A 20,397-nucleotide genomic window follows, 5' to 3' on the forward strand; every position below is an offset into this window, starting at 1 on the left:
AATGCAGTAAGAGAAAAAGGCCAAGTAACATATAAAGGCAGACCTATCAGAATTACAACAGACTTCTCACCAGATACTATAAAAGCTAGAAGATGCTGGACAGATGTCATACAGACCCTAAGAGATCACAAATGCCAGCCCAGGCTACTATACCCAACAAAACTCTCTATTACCATAGATGGAGAAACCAAGATATTCCACGACAAAACCAAATTTACACAATATCTTTCCACAAACCCAGAATTACAAAGGATAATAGCGGAAAAGCTCCAACACAAGGAGGGAAATTATACCCCAGAAAGAGCAAGAAAGTAATCCTCTTTCAACAAATCCAAAAGGAGATAGCCACACAAAGATAATTCCACCTCTAATAACAAAAATAACAGGAAGCAACAATCACTGTTCCTTAATATCTCTTAACATCAATGGACTCAATTCCACATAGGCTAATGGACTGGATACATAAACAGGACCTAGCATTTTGCTGCATACAGGAAAGCCACCTCAGTGACAAAGAAAAACTCTACCTTAGAGTAAAAGGCTGGAAAACCAATTTTCATGCAAAGGGTCCTAAGAAACAAGCTGGAGTAGCCATTCTAAAATCTCCAGCCCAAGAACACAAAGGGAGGGACTCATGGCTCTACCTGTATAGGTAGTTGAGGGTGGTCTTGCCAGGCATCAGTGGAAGTGGAGGTCCTTGGTGCCTAAAAGTTTGGATTCCCTACTGTTGGGGAATTTCCAGAGCAGGGAGGCAGGAATGGGAGGATGGAGGGAGCACAGCCTTTTAATAATTGGAGGAGGGAGGATGGGGTGAGTAGTTAGGCATCAGTGGAGGTGGACAGCCTTGGTGCCTGGAAGTTTGGGTTCCCTAGTATTGGGGAATTCGAGAGCAGAGAGGCAGGAATGGGAGGATGGTGGGAGCACACCCTCATAAAAACTCCCAGAATTATATGGATTAGACATGACAGACGCAGGCTGTCAGAAGACTAGATTCCAGAATCCAAACAAAAAATTATCTTGATACTAAAATTTGTTTTGAGAATTGTATATTGCAGAAGACACAGCCTCGGTGTATCTACTCATCAAGTGAGTTGAGCAGACCTGCTTGAACCTCTGATATCCTGGAATTTCAGCTGGATACAGTGAAGACACAGTGTCAGAGGCTTATCAATTTACTCTTCCCCCTGCTAATATCTTCTTCTAATATCTCAACACCCATAATCAGCTTGAAGAAGTTAATGAAGAGTCGGCACCCCTATTCCCTGGGCTTGGGGACTGAGGTGGTTAATATTGGGCTGTCTTGGTAGGGAAAAGTAGTGGTTTTGGTGGAACAGGGAGGATTAGCTAACATTTATTGCATAGCCATAACCTACTGGTAGAAATATGTATAATTGTTATTAAGATGAAGTTATAATTTCTTAAATGGTACAAAATTTACTTTGATTTCAAATTTAAGGTTTTCATTGGTATGAGCTTCTTATTAATATAAAAGTGAGATGAATATTGTTACTATTATAGGCATTGCGCCAGTATAACACATTTAGGAATACAAGGCTTAGACCCAGTTCTTCTTTAACTTTTCTAACTGATTTGAGATGGTTAGCCTGTGAGTTAAGGGCCTATAGCAAATTCATGGCTCTGAGTTTATTGTTAGGGTGTTTTCTATATTTTATTTAGAAATAGCTGAGAGGAGTTAACAGACAATAGTCCAGATTGCCTTACATGGATAGTTGGTTTTCAAAACAACAGAAATCCACAGAATTGATGTTACAAACATTTCTGCATTAATGTTCATTTTGATTAGAGACCTGTCTGCTCCTGACAGCTTCCTGTCTTGGATTCTAAAAAGAAATTGACCATCTTTGGAGTTATTCCAATTGTGGTGAGACAGCCACTAGGCAAGAATTGCCTCTTTTCATCTACAGACAACTCACTGTCCAGAAAAGAACACACTTGCAGAATAGTAGACTATTCTAATAGTAGTCTAATAGTCTAATAGTAGACTATCTGCCAAGACAGAGAAGATTATATCTGCCAAGACAGAATCAGCCCTTAATAATTCTGCATTATTAGGTCTGTCAGATGATCCTGGGCCAGAAGGCTGAAGATCAGATGCTCCAACATTTTGTAGTATAGGGACTGTCCAGATGTTCAGCGGTCTCTATCATTTGGCTAAATTTTAGAAGCTATGTTTTGTGCTTCCCATAATTTCAGTTAACTCAGTCATTCTGGATTTCTGACAGGGTTGAAGACTTATAGTCTCAGTCTCATAGCCAATCCTGGCTATTTACTTTGAAAGAAAAGATTTGAGAAGATGGTTTTCAGCTGACAATCATTCTAAAGCCAAGAAAAAAAAAAAAAAAAAAAAAAAAAAGCCAGGTTCAGAACTAAGTCTTTTATTTAGGAGGGATGACATAGGTTCTGGTTAGTCAACAAAATAATGGACTGGTATTCGGTCTATCTTGTACTTTACTGACCCAAATTGGTATCGTTATGCTCTAATTGTATTTTAAGAGAAAAGTTTTATTTTAACAGGAAGAGTGATATGTAGGAGGAGCTAAGGTGGGAGGAGTAAGGAGAGGAGGAGGAGAAAAAGAGGAGGAGCTAGGTGATAAGAGGTGGGGGAACATGGAGATGGATGTTCGAGTGTCTCCACCAGTCAAAGATAGTTGATATATCTAGGTTGGGTATTGGGTTACACTTCTAATTGAATGAGCATCTTGTTATTGAGCATTACCAAACTTATAAAGCCTTTGATTAACATTAAAAAAATAAAATAAAATTTATAATGTCTTTGGGGAAAAAAAGAAACAAATAGAACTATACAAAGAAAAAAAAGAACCAAGGGTAAATTGTGTGATATAACATGAGTGAACAGAACCAGAAATACCTTAAATTCATCATGTAATTGAGTGTGAATTAAGATCTGGTCATTTCAAGTGTATAAACTTTTATGTTGCTAATTTTTCACAACTTTCCCATTCAATTAACAACCATGTGTGGTCACACAACACACAATTTCAAAAGCTATCTTGCATTATCTTCTAATACACAGCTGTTCCATCTACACTGAAAATCTGTTTAGTGTATCTACCAGACTAAACAGCATGGTTACATGTTTGAAGTCTTCCAATTGCCATAGATAAAAGCTTGGTCACCAGCTTGTGTTACTGGTGGGAGTGTCCTGAAATAGTTCTTATGTCATTGTTTGTGTCCCTTGAAGGGCATCGAAGGTCTCTGGTATCTTCCTGTTTCCTGTTTCCTTGCTGCCATGAAGTAACCAGCTTTCTCATCTGTGAACGTTTTAGCCATGATGCACAGTGTTTCTAAAGACCCAATAGGAATAACAATAGACTGAATCTCCAAAACTTTCAACTAAAATAAACCTACCATAGATGGCTAAAAAGATGGTTCCTTGAATAAAGTGCAACCTTTACAATTATGAGAACCTGAGTATGAAACTCAGCATTCATATAAAAGCAAAGGGCAATGACATACCCCTGTATAAAGACAGATGAAGAAGCCTTGGTACTCAATGGCTAGCCAATCTAGGAAAACACCAAGTTCTGGGGTAAGGTAGAGGGCAATTCTGTCCCACACACACAAGGGTAACTTGGCACACATACATGTATATACTCCACAAACAAAACAAACAAACCTACCCTCTTTTTAAGTTGATCATTTTTAAGTATTCTTTTACAAGTAAAGAAAGCTGTCTAACTACTACTTTCTTAAATTTACTTAACTAGATCTTCTGGATAACTTCAGTTTCTACATCAGCATTCCTGCTCCAGTTAGTACTTTTGTGTTATTGAGAAAGCTTCCTTCCTAAAAACTAAAAACAAAAACAAACAAACAAAAAATCGCTAACATTAATCTTTTGTTTTATAGAGAGCCTTCAGAGATTTGACAATAGTTAGGGCCTTGTGTGTGCTTCCATACATTAACCGTATAAATTTAGAAAGAAGTTGATTATAAAGCTAAATATCTAAAACAAGAAAAGGAAATAAAAAAAGAAAAAAAAATGCTATGAAGTTTGGCATGGTAGCACACACCTTTGATTAATTCCAGCATTCTAGAGGGACAGGTAGATGGATCTCCTCTGAGTTCCAGGGCAACCTGGTTTACATACTGAGTTCCAGGCCAACTAAGGATACATAGTGAGAGCCTGTCTCAGGAAAGGAAAAGAGAAGGGAGAGGAGGGGATCAGAGGGGAAGGAATGAAGAGAGAATAGGAAGTGTGCTAGCCAGTTATGTCAATTTGACATACAAACTAGAGTTACCTGAAGAAGGGAACATCATTTGAAAACAACGATTCCATAAAATCTAGTTGTAAGGCATTTTCTTACTTAGTAATTGATGGAGGAGGGCCCAGCCCATTGTGAGTGGTCCCAATCCTGGACTGGTGATCCTGGGTCTATAATACAGCAGGCTAAGCAAGCCATGGGAAACAGGACAACCTTTCCATGCCTCTACACCAGGTTCCTGCCCTGCTTGAGTTCCTGTCCTGACATACTTTGGTCATGAACAGAAATATAGAAGTGTAAGCCAAATAAACATTTTCTTTCCCAACTTGCTTTTGGGTCATGGTGTTTCAATGCAGCAAAAGACCCTAGCTCAGGCAAGAAGGGAGGGGAGAGGATGGAAAAAGAGAGAAGCAGAGAAGAGAAGGGGGGAGGTGAAGGGATTGGAAAGGGGGAAATAGAGAAAAGAATCTATAAAACAAAAAAGTAATAGTAAAGGACTAGCTAATATGATATTCTAGAATGCCTTTGTAATTAAATCAATTATCACATTAGCATAAGAGTAAATAAATTAATGAAGCGAAAGGTAAAATAAAGAGTTCCTAAATAAATAAAGCAGTACCAGTTAAGTATTAAAAGCATCTCAACTCAGTAGCCAAGTGTTAGGTAGCAGCATATCAAATCACTATACAGCCAAATGCTTTAAAAACAAACAAAAATTCCACACATTTTGCTCTACTCTCCAAATAGATAATGTTCAAGCTAACACACTGTATTTTTAAAACAGAAAAATTAATCACTGCTAATATACAAAAAATATTCCATATAACCTAGCTATAGAAGTATCTTTATGGCTCAAAATTATATTTAAAATACATGTGGATTTCAAAAACAGTATAAATATTAATATCATATCCAATGCTTGCTCATTTTGGTGCTTCTTGAAGAGTTTTTAACTTTCTTCCTCTCTCCCTGCTTCTCCTAGTTTGGGGCTGTTAGGAATGAACTACTAACTTCTCAGTTTTGGCTGAAGACTCATTTCTCTTCCAACTTATAAATCCATTTCAGGTGAGGTATTTTTTTTTCTTACATTGTTTTAAGATGTCATTCATTGTGTTCTGCCTTATATAGTTTTATTTACAAGATGTGTTTGTATTTTATGTTTGGCATCTTTATTTTTGAAGTAATAATAGTTGTCTGGTTTTCAGTTTGAGTATCAGGTTGTTGAGGCACTAACTCTGTACGCATATGTGCATGAGAAATCATACTTGCACTGAGTTCTGGATCTGTGTATTCATTTCTCTTCTTACTTTTACAAAATTTGTGGTCAGAATTTTGTCAAAACTGCTTCTGGTTTATTTTAGATGTTCCTTCTAGGACAGCGGTTCTCAACCTATGGATCATCATGACGCCTCTGCAGGTCACATATAAGATAGCCTGCATATCAAATATTTACATTACAATTGATAAGAGTAGCAAAATAAAAATTATGAAGTGGCAATGAAACAATTTTATGGTCTGGGGCATCATAACATGAAGTACATAAAGGGTCACAGTATTAGGAAGCTGTGAACCACTATTCTCAGATTTTAATAAGTATATAATAGTTTTATATTTTCCCATAGCTCATAAAGCTCTTTTGTCTCCCCTGCCTTTTAAATTGGATAATTTCTACTAAGCAACATTCAAGATTCAATCAATTTTGTTCAAGGCAAACCAAGGACTTTGCTTAAACTAAATTCCCAACAACCTTTTCTTTGTCCATCAAAAGCACTGGCCATTCTGAATAACACTGTGGTTTTTTAGTTTCTAGCATTTATATTTGAATATTTAAGTTGCCCATTTATGTGTTCAAATCTGCAGTCTGTTCAAGAATGCTGTCCATCTTCCCCACTAGGATCTTTGAAGATCTGTAACTGACTTGACTATTTTCACTCTTGATAAAAATAAAATCACACTTTAAAAACTTGTATAAATTTGGAAAGTATTGTTTCATGTGATAACACAGTAGAGACTGTAGTATCATGTGCCTGGAAACATTCTTACCTTTTCTTGCACTGTGCCTTTATTGTGGAATACTTAACTTAAATCAGTTAGAACTTAAGCTGAGGTAGGCAGGTGGGGTGGATGTCAAAGGAAATAAGGAGAGGTATGGGGTGAATATGATCACAATACACTGTATGAAATCTCGGTGCCCCAGAGTAGGGGAATGTTAGGGTGCTGAGGTGGGCATGGGTGGGAGGATGGGGGAGCATCCTCGTAGAAGCAGGGGGAGGGTGCATGGAATAGGGGGTTTACGGAGGGAAACCAGGAACAAAGATAACATTTGGAATGTAAATAAATAAAATAACCTATGAAAAAAAGAAATCTTCAAATTAATAAGAATTATTTTTAAAAACTAAGTTAAGGTGAGCGTGAGTTTTATTTTTCTCTCATGACTATCAATCAATAAGTAGGAATAGGATAGTTCATCACTTATCACTTTCTTCATCTACCAACACAAATTTAACAATAAAATACAGATGCTCATTTCCAAATTGGTTGATATTTTTATCTACATTACTGTGTGTTATAAGTGAATCAAATAAAATTTGGTTGGAATATTGTCTTTTTGGTGGTTTTACTGATGTGAACAGACACCATGACCGAGGCAAGTCTTATAAAGGACAACATTTAATTGGGGCTGGCTTAGAGGTTCAGAGGTTCAGTCCATCATCATCAAGGTGGGAACAGGGCAACATCTAGGCAGGCATGGTGCAAGCAGAGCTGAGAATTCTATATCTTCATCTGAAGGCTGGTAGTGGTAGACTGGCTTTCAGGAAGCTAGGGTGAGGGTCTTAAGCCCACACCCACAGTAACACATCTATTTCAACAAGGCTACACCTCCTAATAGTACCACTCCCTGGGCTAAGCATATACAAACCATCACAAATATATAATAGAAAATCAAGTTTGAAATATAGTACAATAAAGTAAGATAATAAAAAAATGATTGGCAATGTACTAGTAAACCTGTGGTATAGCCCTAAAATATCTAGCTGTTCTGAATAAGAAGCTAATCTTTTTAATTTTTGTCATTGCACATATGTATGCTACTAGTTTAACCAGTTCACTCTTTTGGTAATCTTTGAGGACCTGATGCTAAAATATGCTAAAATTCATGAACATTCTTTCCTTTTTGTAAGAAAAAGGTTGGAAAAGCCACATTAATATCTCTGTTTTGCTCTCTCTGCTCTTAGTTTCATATGTGGCCATTGTATTTTATGTATTACATTTAGGAATTACTGCTATGCTCATAGATAGGTTCCTCGTTAAGTTGCCAACAGGGAGGCTTCCTCCAGCAGCAGATAGGAGCAAATGCAGTGACCCAGAGACAGACATTAGTCAGAGAGTTTAAATTGAAGGTCTCCATTTGGTCTCTCCTCTTCAAGATCAGGAAGCAGAGAAGAGGAGGAAACGCTGTAGGAGTTAGAAGTAATGGAAGATGCCAGGAGAACATGGCCCACCAAATCAATTAAGCAAGACTCACATGATCTCATAGAGACCGAGACGGAAATGGTAAGCACCGGCCACATGGGTCTGCAACAGGTCTCTGAGTATATGCTAAGGCTGTTAGCTTGGTGGTTTTGTGGGACTCTAACAGTGGGAGCAGATATATCTCTGACTCTTTTGCCTGCTCAAGAGACTCTTTTCCTTCAATTGGGTTGCTTTTTTATTCTCAATAATGAGACCTTTAGCCTTATCTTGTATTTTGTTTTGTCCTGTTTGGCTGTAGTCTCTTAGAAACCTATTCTTTTCTGAGGAGGAAACGGGGACAGGAAAGGGGAGGATCTGAGGCTGAGGATAGGTGTAGAGGGAGCGGAAATTGGGGAATTATTGTAGGAGAGAAGACTATATTTTCAATTAGAAAGGAAAAAAAGGGAGGGAGGGAAGGAAGGAAGGAATTAGTGTTAAATCAATTTACAAGAGAAAAGGGAAAGACTGGTCATGACAAGCTACCTGAAATTTGCAAGTCTCCAAGCTTCTTAATTCTCAGTTTCCTTATCTACCAGGAATGAATATGAGGTATACTCTAATTCTCATATATATATTTTTTTTCTTTTTTCTTTTTTCCCCTTTTTTAAATAAAATACAGCCTACAAAGAAGGGGAAGTCAGACATATTGTGGTTGCTGATTTAAAATTTTTTATATGACTCTACATTTTCAAAACATTTGAAAAATATTCAGGTAAATAAAATCAATTCATTTTCCTTTTCTGTAAAAATCCCTTTAAAAGCCATAATGAAATTGTTCAGTCTAGAGATGGTCTACCTTCCTATAGTACAGGAAGTTCAGAATTTTATAAATGTGGGCATATATAAATTACTAACAGAGAATATGGCAGCTTACCTATTTATATATAGAAATATATACATACAATTACATTCACATAAAAAGAGACTTAAACACAAAGTTCATATGTATGTATGTTTTTTCAGCTGAATAAAAGTTATATATACATGATATAAAATATGAAAAAGAAGTTTTCAAACAGAAACTAAATATAATGAAACCTGTGAATATTCTGACTTCTTTTCTGTGTAGGTACCTTTATATGGCTATAGAAGGCCCTTCTGCTGCTTTATCTAGTTATTTCTAGCATTCTTTCAGAAGTCAGTAAGTGTTACCTCAACTACAAGTTTTCCTCTAACATCCCAGACTAGGCAAAGCCTTTGCTATGCCGTCTCATTATACACTGCAAGTATCTCAAAATTGCAATTTCATAATAGTATAACTGGTAGTTTATTATCTTTAAATTCTGCAACTTTTGAGACTAAGACTTATTTGTCTCCAACTTTTCCTTACGAACAAAACACAGAGCTTTACAGGAAATAAAATATAGTTATGGACGCCTTAAGAATTTTCTGGTTATTTTGGAAAAAGAAAATACTATCCTTACAATCGTAATGAAACAATCGTTTTTTTCTTTCCTCATATTTTTCTTCTAGTATGAAAATATAGTTCTCTCTTCTACTAGAGTAATTTCTAAAAGCACAGAATCCTTCTCTCTCTTTTCTACCTTCATCTGTCGCCCCTTGTCCCCTTCCCCCACAATAAACCTCTCACATGTAGAAAAACACACACACAACAGTTACAAGAGGATTCAGTATTGAATACATTTAGGATAATCAACTCTCATTCTCCAAAACACTCCTAATTTCTGAACATGATAAATATGAGAGTTAAAGGGAGATGATGTGATAGTAACCACCAGACCTATGTCATTCAAATCCATGATGGTGACACTAATTTCTACAGTACCTATAATCTATACAGTTCAAAATAATGGTTTTGCTTCACTCTTTTCTCTAGTAGTGAAAATCTCAATGGCTTCAGTTTGACATTTCCAAACAAAATAGCTTTCACTCCAAATATTAGAGAAACTAAGTATCTGGGAACCCGGAAAATAATAACAGTTTGTGAATTTATTGCACTCATTTTGAGTAAGACTTATGCAAATTTCCATTGGTTACTTGACTTGCAATTCTTAATAACTTATTCAGCTATCCTATGGATGTGATTCTGAAGGTATTTTTTTAATTTCTTCATATAATTGTATAAACATATCTTTGTCCTTAAATGATTGGCTTATTTTGCATGTTTGAAATTAACCTTATACTTTTCAATATGACCAGATCTCACTATGTAAACCCTTCTGCCTTGCAAATCCATAAGCAGGTCAGGAGAGCATGAACTTTTATGAAGACCTGTCTTGTTCTGTCTCCAGTGTTCTGGTATTTCTTTCATATTTCCACTCCCACATCCCCCACACACACATCCTGCCAGGCCTCCCTATTCCCTGGGACCTAAGTCTCTAAGCCTTAGGTGCATCTTCTCTGAGGTCAGACCAGGCAGTCCTCAAAAGACAGCACTACTTAATAAGCAATTCAAATAACTAAATCTTTCATTCAGCATTCTCCCTTAATATAACATTTGATTCTTGTTTTTTGAGAGAGGGTTTCATATATCCTATGCTAGCCTCAAACTTTCTATGTAGCTAGCCAGTGATGACCTTAAACTTCTGATTCTCCTGTCTCCACAAAATAATGCTGGGATCAAGTCCCATTCAGGGCAGATAGTTTAAGATTTGATTCTTAAACTATTGTATTTTATATCAGCAGCAGTAAATAGGCTACCAAGCAAAATAAAAATCACCATATGACATTTTAAATAATGGGAAGGGAGGCTCTAAATAGGGAGTGAGATAAATCCAGAAGGAGGGCAGACATAGTAACAGTAAGGATACCATGCACTCCTGCACATGGCTCAAAGGCCCCCTGAGCTTAAACTGATTTGAGTGTTTCTTTCCTGAGCACTAGTTTTCACAATGCCAGAAGTAGCATGCAAGCTTTCAAAGGAGGAAAGCAACCAGCAGTCCTAACCCAATTATGAGGCCTACGAACAGCATCAATGACCAGCATGGTACGATAACCCTAAGGGTGTAGTAGCCACACACATATCTTGGTGGTAACTAACATCTCTCTAAATGGACTTAAGAACAATTCAACAAGAAGGAAACCATGCCTAACACTGAATCCCAGGTAAGTGAGGTAAGTCATGGATATTAAAGGAGAACCTACAACCATCATTTTACTAAACCAGAAAAACTCCTAACTACATTTTAGATATTTGTCTTTCTACATAAGTGTAGTCCTTACTTCAAGAAAACTTATCTTTGTAGCAGAAATTCGTAAACATTACAAATAATCAAAAATGCAGAGTTGTAGAGCCCATTCCCAGTGGATATATTTTAATACACTTCCACACATAAGGCTCAGGAGCATTGAACAAGAGTGGCTGAAATAATTGTAGCAGCAAGAGGACCAGAGTTTGCTGTAAGGATCAGTCTTCTAAAAATGTCAGAGCCATAAGTTCTCATCAACATGACTACCAATACATGGCCTCCACAAGGACAACAACAGACATGCCTAAGTGGGCAGAAGAAAGACCACAAGACCTTACCACAAAGAACTTCAGCAACTAAGAAATGCTGAGAATGGAAGAAAATAGTCTTACCCAGGAAAGAGCACACCAATTGGTTATCCAATACTAAATGATCATCCCTAAAAACATACCCAAAAGTAACTTTATACTGATGTATTTAGTATACATAGGCATATACATACTGTGGTGGTTTCAATATTCTAGGCCCACGGAAGTGCTACTATTAGGAGGTGTGGCCTTGTTGGAGGAGTGTTCACTGTATAGGCAGACTAGGACCTTTGAGGGTTCCTAATACTCAAACTATGCCCAGAACGAGCGAATCAGTCTTCTGGCTGCCTTCGGATCAAGATGTAGAACTCTCAGTTCTTCCAGTATCACGTCTGCCTAGATGCTGCCATACTTGCCTCCATGATTGATGATAATGGACTGAACCTCTGAAATTGTCAGCCAGCCCCAATTAAATGTTTCCCTTCTAAATGTTTCCCTTCATAAAAGTCACTTTGGTCATATTGTCCCATCACAACAATGGAAACCCTAAGTCACATATAGAACAGTAATTAATGAAAAGAAAGACAATGAATTTGAAGATCAAGAAGGGAAATATGGGAGGCTCTGGAGGGAGGAAAGGGAAGTGGGAAGGGCTGTAACTGTATTATAATCTCAAAAATAAAATCCCAGAACTTGGGAGGCAGAGGCAGGATTCAAGGCCAACCTGATTTATATAGTGAGTTCCAGAACAGTCAGGACTACATAGAAAGCCTCTGTCTCAAAATTAATAAATTAATTACTAATGGTGATGCTAATGATGTAGTCCACTTCCAACGCTTTGAACCCTTTTTATATTCCAACACTCTAGTTACCAGTGAAGCCACAGCTCTTGTCTTCTTGCTCCTCCTATGTCCTCTTGTCCCTTCTCTCTCTCCCCTTTGCCCTCTCCCTCTCCTTCCATGTGCTCATGATCAACAACTTCTTCTTCTTCTTCTTCTTCTTCTTCTTCTTCTTCTTCTTCTTCTTCTTCTTCTTCTTCTTCTTCTTCTTCTTCCTCTTCCTCTTCCTCTTCTTCCTCCTCCTCCTCCTCCTCCTCCTCCTCCTCCTCCTCCTCCTCCTCCTCCTCCTCCTCCTCCTCCTTCTTCTCTCTCTCTCTCTCTCTCTCTCTCTCTCTCTCTCTCTCTCTCTCTCTCTCTCTCTCTCTGCCTTTCTGTCTCTACTACCCTCTCAACTCCCCTCCCATGCCCTGAATAAACTCTAGTCTATATATAAAAAAAAAAACAAAACAAAAAACATACAAACAAAAAAACCAATGAAGCTACAGAAAAAAGTGAGGGGAGGATAATAATAGCACTTTGCAAAAATGAATTTTTATACTTAAAAATAATTTGTTATTTAAAACTTCTCTTCTTCAAAACAAAACAAAAAACATACAAACAAAAAAACCAATGAAGCTACAAAAAAAAAGTGAGGGGAGGATAATAATAGCACTTTGCAAAAATGAATTTTTATACTTAAAAATAATTTGTTATTTAAAACTTATCTTCTTCAAATATCAGTAGAGAATACTGACAATGTTTTAGAAGTCTTCAAAATATAAAAACATTGATTGATTGATTGATTGATTGATTGTGGGCATCAGTTTTTTCCTACCTAGCCAGATTCATCTGCAACTACCTGACACAGGTCTTAAGAGATGTGCTTATCTCTTCAAGGATTTCTATGGTTCAATGGGGTGACATGGGATTATAACTTGAATAAGCCAAAGGTTTAACCACCTTTTCCTCACCGTAGTGATTAATCCAAGTAGGGACACATACCCAAACTGGGCTTGAGATCTTCCAAACATACTTTTTTTTGGTAAGAAGGGGGCTAGTTAAATTAATGAGCCATGCTTAATCTAGTATTGTTAGAGGCACGAGAAGAATTAAAGCAAAAGATTAAGGCTAGAAAAAAAAAAAAAAAAGATCAATTCGCTGTAGTATTTTATTTAGAAGATCCTGAAACTAGTTCCAGTTTCAGTGTTTGCTTTCTTATGGTTGACCTACCTAATAAATCCACATCCATACACACACAAATGCTTTTCTCTCTTACTTTATTTTCACTTACCTAGTTTGAGTAAAAATTTCTGTATAGTTATAGGCAAAGTCAAAATATAGTTTTCATTCCATTAAGAATCACAAAGTATTTTTTAAAACTCAAATTTTTAAGCTTCCCTTTTTACATTTAAAAAATAATCTTACATTTCTTTCACTTTTGAGCATATGTAACCAATTTTTAAAAAACACAATGTTTTTTAAATGTTTTTTTCTTTGCATTTCCTTTGACACTTTTTTTATATTTTGAAATTATAATTTCACTCCCACATACCCTTCCTTGCTCATTCTAGATCATGGTCTCTTTTTTTCATTAATTATTGTCACATACACATATGTATATGTATCTATATAGTAGTATATACATATGTTCCTAAATACATAAGTACAACCTCTCTGTCTGTATGTTACATGTATATATGCCTTTTATCTTCTTCAGGAGAGGTTCCTGCTATATAGCCCAGGATGGCTTCAAATTCATATTTCTTCAGTGTCAGGCTGCTAAGTACTAGGATTACAGGTATATGCCACCATCAACAGCTTTATAGGCACTCAACTTTGTTTTATTAATTCCATTTCCTAGTTAATGTCTTTACCTTTATAAGGTCTAGCTTTCTTTTTTTTATAATTTATTTATTTGTTTTATGTATATGAGTACACTGTCACTGTCTTCAGACACACCAGAAGAGGGCATCAGATTCCTTTACAGATGGTTGTGAGCCACCGTGTGGTTGCTGGGAATTGAACTCAGGACCTCTGGAAGAGCAGTCAGTGCTCTTAACCACTGAGACATCTCTCCAGCCCGAGGTTTAGCTTTCTATTCTTTACATTTTAGCCATACTTAAAAAAAATTTATTTAACTTTATTTTTTATCTGCATTGTGATAAAAATTATCTGTGATAGTGCAGATCCCCTGGAGTCAGAGTTACAGACAGCTGTGAGCTGCCGTGTGGATGCTGGGAATTGAACCTGAGTCCTCCGGAAGAACAGCCAGTGCTTTTAACCATGGAGTCATCTCTTCAGTCCCTTAGCCATACTTCTAAATCTTAGCGTTACCTTTGGTATCTTATTTTTTTTTTTAACACACCATAATGTAATTTGAATGTTACACCTGTTTTCTCAACTGTCTCTTGAAAATATAATACAATTTAGGTTTTCATGGTTTGGTTTCTCACATTAACACCATTCTTCCATACCTTTTTTTTCAGTTTTTTTCCATTGTATTTTTTTCACACTGAAGGCAATCTTGAAATGTCTGACGATTCTTTAATAAACTTTAAAAATAAGACCACGTGCAGAAAACTGAGACCCCTATGAGCATGGATTTCTTGATTCGTGAACCTTTTAGAGTAATTAAGTCAACCACTAGCTATTCCAGGAAGAATCTTTCAATTAGAGAATGCAAAGGTCATTACATCAGCATCATTTAATTTCCTTAGAAGAAGGAAACAAATCATGCCTCTTAAGCCCAGTAAATGGCCTGACAAAAAAAAAAAACAAAACAAATCTACAAGTAACTCTTTCCCCCATATGCTCCCAATGAGGGCAGCTCCTGCAAACAATTCACACCTTGCACATTCACATTCCATGCCTACTGTGGGCAGGCAAGGAGCACAGGCTTCTTTTTACTTGCTTTAATCACTGCACTGTTTTAAACTCACTTTATAACTAGGTATATGCACACCTAAATCAGTAAGAATTTCAGATTCTTAACCTTAGAGACTTACCCTGGTCCTTTTTTTGAATTTGGCAATGGATAATTTCACAGCCCAGTGTTGTGCTGGGAGTGTAAACTGAGACCAAATACAAACACTAGATGGGTTTGAACTTGCTCCTGTGTGTCCTATATCCTTTCTGAATTTCAGAAAATTGTGTGTCTTTTTATCACTATTTACTTTTCACTTTTATCACTATTTTCTTTTCTCTGTATTTCTTTTCCTTTTTTACTATTATTTTAGTTTTATTTTATTTTACTATTATTTTAGTTTATTTTCACTTTTATCACTATTTTCTTTTCTCTGTATTTCTTTTCCTTTTTTACTATTATTTTAGTGGGCTCCTAGGAGGGCAAAAAGAAAAACTACAAATGCCATTTATAATTTTCAAATGCCCAGTTTATAATGTTATCTACAAGCATTTTTTTTTAAAACTGAAAGTTTCTTGACCTCTTTCTTTAAGTTCCCTCTCTGCTAATTATCATAGTCTCAATTACCATATTCTGAGACTTATCATTCAAATTTGCCAAGACCACTTGGAGAAATAAAATGCAAGGTAGTGACCAGAAGAATGTGTGTACCACAAATCCATTGATATCCATTCAATAAAGTAAAATTGTTCCTAAATGCTGAACATTAAAATGAAATAACTTAAGAAATGGCAGTTTCTTTTTGAGAGACAACATTAGGAAAGAAACACCTAAAGCTAATATATCAAAGTAACAATGTGTTAATAAGAAGTAAAGAGTACTTACACAGCAAGACTACTCAACACATACTGTACGTGTTCACATTCATCTGGGAACGACGTGCTGGCTGACGTAAAACAGCAAAGTGCAGTCTGAAGAACCTGAAGCTGTGGCAACGGGACCTGCCAACGTCCAGCATAATCTTCAACCACCTGAAGAAGTGATTTCAAAAGCACATTACTATGAAAAATGTTGCCAACTTAAGTTTAAAATACAGATAAAACTTAAAGGATATAGAAAAACATTAATTCTGCATGAATGCACCAGAATGAGAGGTAAGGAAAAGTGTTCTATATTGTTTATCTCACAGTATAAATCTGAAAATAAAATCATCTTTGAAAATGTAGAATAGAAATACACTAAATGAATATTTTCAGCTGCCAAACCATTACCAATTTTTGTTAACAAATTTTCACAGTCTATATACACCTTTTGTTTAAACATCAAAAGTATGAAAATTAAAATAACTATACAGAAAACTAGAAATGGACATACATATTATTACCATTGTATTAACAGCACTAGACATGCTCTCCACAAGTGCTTCTCAAGCTACAGTAGCATAATACTCTGATTAAGAATATTTATGTACTATTTTATGGGGGGAGATGAGGAATTATGATTCTTGGGCCTTGCTGGCCACCACCTGAATTCCAGACTCAGTGAGAGGCCCTGTTTTATAAGAATAAGCCAAAAATGAAGCTGGATATGACCTCCTCGTCTGATCTCCACTTATACACAACCCCACACCACCTCCCCTACATACACCCCAAGCAAACACACACACACAAACACACATATAATAAATATATATAATATATATTTATATGTTTTATAAATATACAATATATTTAATTATATTTTATATAGTTATATTTATAAATATATTTATATTTATTAATTATATTTAATACATGTATTATATATATATATATATATCAGTCATCATTTTGAACTTTCCTAACAAGTAATTTTGTAAGAAAAAAATCTAAAGTTAAAGTTTACATTTTTTAAAACAGCAAAATGATTTAAAAGTAGATTCTAGAAATGTAAGCCATTTGGAATCCGCAAACAAGTTAAACCTCAATATTTTTGAATGCTCAATCAGGCAAGTTCCTTGTACAACTCACTGCTCCTTAGGTTGATATTTATATAACATGAAGGGCTTTCAAGAGCTCTCAATGTGGTTAAGTCTAAAGTTTTCCAAAATGGAAGCTGGAATAAATGCCTCTGCAGCTTCACATTCCATGTCATCTTGAACATTATCTATTCTATACTGATAGATAATTCACCACATCTAAAGACTATTTTTTGCTGGGGTACATAGCTCAGTGTTAGAAAACTAGTCTAGGATGTATAAAGCTTCAAATTCAGTTTCTGGTAGCAGCAAAATAAATAAGCAAAATTAAAGATGATTTACATTACAAACTCATTTGTTAGAATATTCATTATGAAACAAAAAATGGCATCTACTCACAAATATTAGTTTGGTGATCTAAAACCATATAACAATGCCACAGTCTGTCAAATACAATCTCTTGTCTGAATTTGATATCTGATATCTTTTAACTATTTTCCCAATGGTGTCTAGAATCTCTCCTCTCAAGAGCAGACCTTGAACCCAGCCCAAACTACCATACATATTCTTCCCGTACGTAATCCAAAATGAACCATAATACCTTAAAGTAACGCAAATCACAATCATTTTCACATCGATTTAGTCTGAGGATAGTATAGATTTGGGTTTTTCAGTCAGCAAAAATGCTGTATTGTTTTTGCACCCAGATTGCTCTTCTAATGTCACAGCTTTCCCATTCACAGTACCAGCCCAAACCACCAGGTATGCACAGCCAGTGTATTAGCATTTACTTCCAGTTCATGATACCTGAAAATATGCAAGATTTTTTTATGTCGTCATCAAGATTGTATCCAAAAAATAACACAGACATGTAATGGAACATGTTCAGATCCCCAGGTCACATATGAAAGATCACTAGTCAGTATCTTTTTGGCAAGGCTATTAAACCAGCTAGTAATATTAAGTCTCCCCTATCTCACTGAGAAAATGTCTAGAAAAAGAAAAATATTAAAATTTACATATGTTGAGTCTTCCACATAGCTCATAACTATTGTCAATAATCCTATTTTTTAAGTAAACACTTTTTAAATAAACACTTCAGCAAATTTACTCACTATTCGCCATGCTCCATGTTTCCCATAATCCACCTATTTGGAAAACACAATACTTGCACATATCTGTCTAGGTTTACAACAATTCTTCAGTTCTCGTTTCTATAAATTTGATTGTTTGCAAAGTGTCCCCCAGAGTCCATCCGAATGTAATTGAAAATTTTAAATTATTACAGACTCCTCCCAACTTTGGTTTGTAAGCTTTGGGTCTTTTAGATACAAACAGTTTCTAACTTGGAAAAAAATAATTTACCTTGTTAGATGAGATATTTGTAATGAAGCAGCTGCATTTTTTCTATCCAAATATCTCCTGCATATATTCACTATATTCACTGACTTAACAAAAGATAATAAATTTTCAAAAGAAAGAAGAAAATTAAGTAAAATCATATTATAGGAATGTATTCCATTCAAAAGGAAAGATATCAAATCTAGCTTCACACAGGAAATAAAAGCTTTGGTAAATCATGTAATAATAAATAACTTAAAATATTGATTAGATATTATTCCTGTTTCACAAAAGGGATTTCATACCTGCTACTGTGAACCTGGTTAAAAGCCTGTGGTTAGGGAGAACATAGGCCTCAGAGGTGAAAAGTCTTATTTTATTTTCTAAATAGTCATGCTGTTAAACTGCTTTCTAAATAAGTTTAAAGCCACAAATGAGAACAAAATGGCTGAGTGCTCAGCTAGAGACCGTCCTCTGCATCTACCTCCCCAATCCAAGGCTCAGGACATGGAAGAGGGAGCTGAAAGAATGTGAGAGCCAGCAGACGGGACGGAGAGCAGTGAACTGTTGACCTCTGGATATGTCATGGTTATTACACACAGCAGCTGTGGTCTCCTGTGCAAGATCTACACAAGAACCAGTATGGATAGGAGAGGGGCTCCCACAGTTAGTGGAAGACCTGTTGGCATCTGATGGGAAGGAGAGTCTCTCTCCTTTGAGTACTATGGTGCTACAAGGGTGTTACAATGGTCCCACCTCATACATATATGTAACACTAATTAATTGAACTCGGCAAGTTATTAATAATAATTTTAAAAGAAGGACATGAGGGTGTAACTAAGACCGGATAGGACACACTAGAGGGAGTCACAAAGGGATAGTGGCAGCCATATATATAATCATATTGTATAAATATAAATATATGAACTTTAAAACAATTTATTTTTGAAAAAGTAAAAACAAAAGTACACTACAAAACATTATCTCCATACTAACAAGCAATCTTGGTTTGTGCTAACTGCCATTGAAACACTGTAAATAACTCTTTGAGCTATCTGTAATTTGTAGTTTACTACCCAAATTTTTATTTATTTATTTATTTATTTTTAATATTTGTAATTTAAAGTTGGTTGAGACTTTGTGTTTTAACTATTCTGTTAAGTTGTACTCTGCTACTGTACACGTGAATAGTATACAGCACTTGCCTTTTAGCTTTTTTAATTTTTAAAAGGTAGCATTATCCAGATGCAATCTATTTTTTTCTAACATTCCCACAATAGGAATGGTATTGTTTTTTATGTATACTTTATATAAAGGAGGGACTGACTTTTTTCTTTTCCTCTTCTGTGGCCCCAGTACTTTCTATAAACTACAGGAAATAACTAGAAAGCTTATACTGGTTACTGAAAAGAAGGGTAGATGCCACAACATCAGTCAGAATTCTCTCACTCTATTTCTGTCCTTCTTTAACTCTGGGCAGTATAACTGTCTTTTTTTTCTACATTTTCATTTATAAAATATGAATTCAGTCCTTCTCAAAACATACCATAGTGAGGACCAAGTTTACACCTCATGCCCAAATCACTTAGTTCATGAGATGATGTTTGCAACGATTACTGAGATCCTACCGACTCTAGGCCAAGGTTAAGTGTACAAGTTTTGTTCTGTAATGCCTCCTCAGGTTTTCTGCATCCACTGCATGTAACACAGGTCAGGGTACCTACATAGTAGCATGGAGGTCAGCATAAACATCTGGCTTTTCCAACCACCGGACTGAGCACAGGAACCCCAATGGAGGAGCTGAAGCGCTTTGCAACCCCATAGAAAGAACAACAATTACAACCAACCAGACCGCCCTGCCACAGAGCTCCCAGGAATGAGTCATCCATACTACTCCTACAAGTAACCCCTAATCCATACTTGCTAAATGACCTTATTAAACTCATTCTTCACCTTAATCAACTCTGCTCAGCAAATTTGCCTTTAACAGAATTGGTACTTTGGTTTGTCCCTGGTTCTTTATCTAATGTGAACAGATACCTTTTCATGTCTTTGGGGGAAAGATGACATAATAAATAATGTATATAGACTACCACAGAAACCAGAAAACAAGCCTTTACCCTTTTTTCTGAAAGTTTATTAGGTGATCAACTATAGAGTCTGCCTCCCAATACTGAATGGGGGAGTTATGTCCTCCATGC

At 36.0% G+C, this 20,397-nt stretch overlaps 1 protein-coding gene across 1 annotated transcript in view; it reads right to left on the minus strand.

Annotated features, from left to right (window-relative positions):
- Positions 1-20,397, minus strand: part of Znf654 (zinc finger protein 654) — a 61,180-nt gene that overhangs the window by 31,880 nt on the left and 8,903 nt on the right. The window contains exon 2 of the mRNA XM_034515271.2: positions 15,784-15,929. Within this exon, the coding sequence (XP_034371162.1) occupies positions 15,784-15,929 (146 nt within the window). The remainder of the gene's footprint in view (positions 1-15,783; positions 15,930-20,397) is intronic.

The sequence above is a fragment of the Arvicanthis niloticus genome, chromosome 12 (assembly GCF_011762505.2).
Source record: "Arvicanthis niloticus isolate mArvNil1 chromosome 12, mArvNil1.pat.X, whole genome shotgun sequence".
In the NCBI taxonomy this organism is placed as follows: Eukaryota; Metazoa; Chordata; class Mammalia; order Rodentia; family Muridae; genus Arvicanthis; species Arvicanthis niloticus.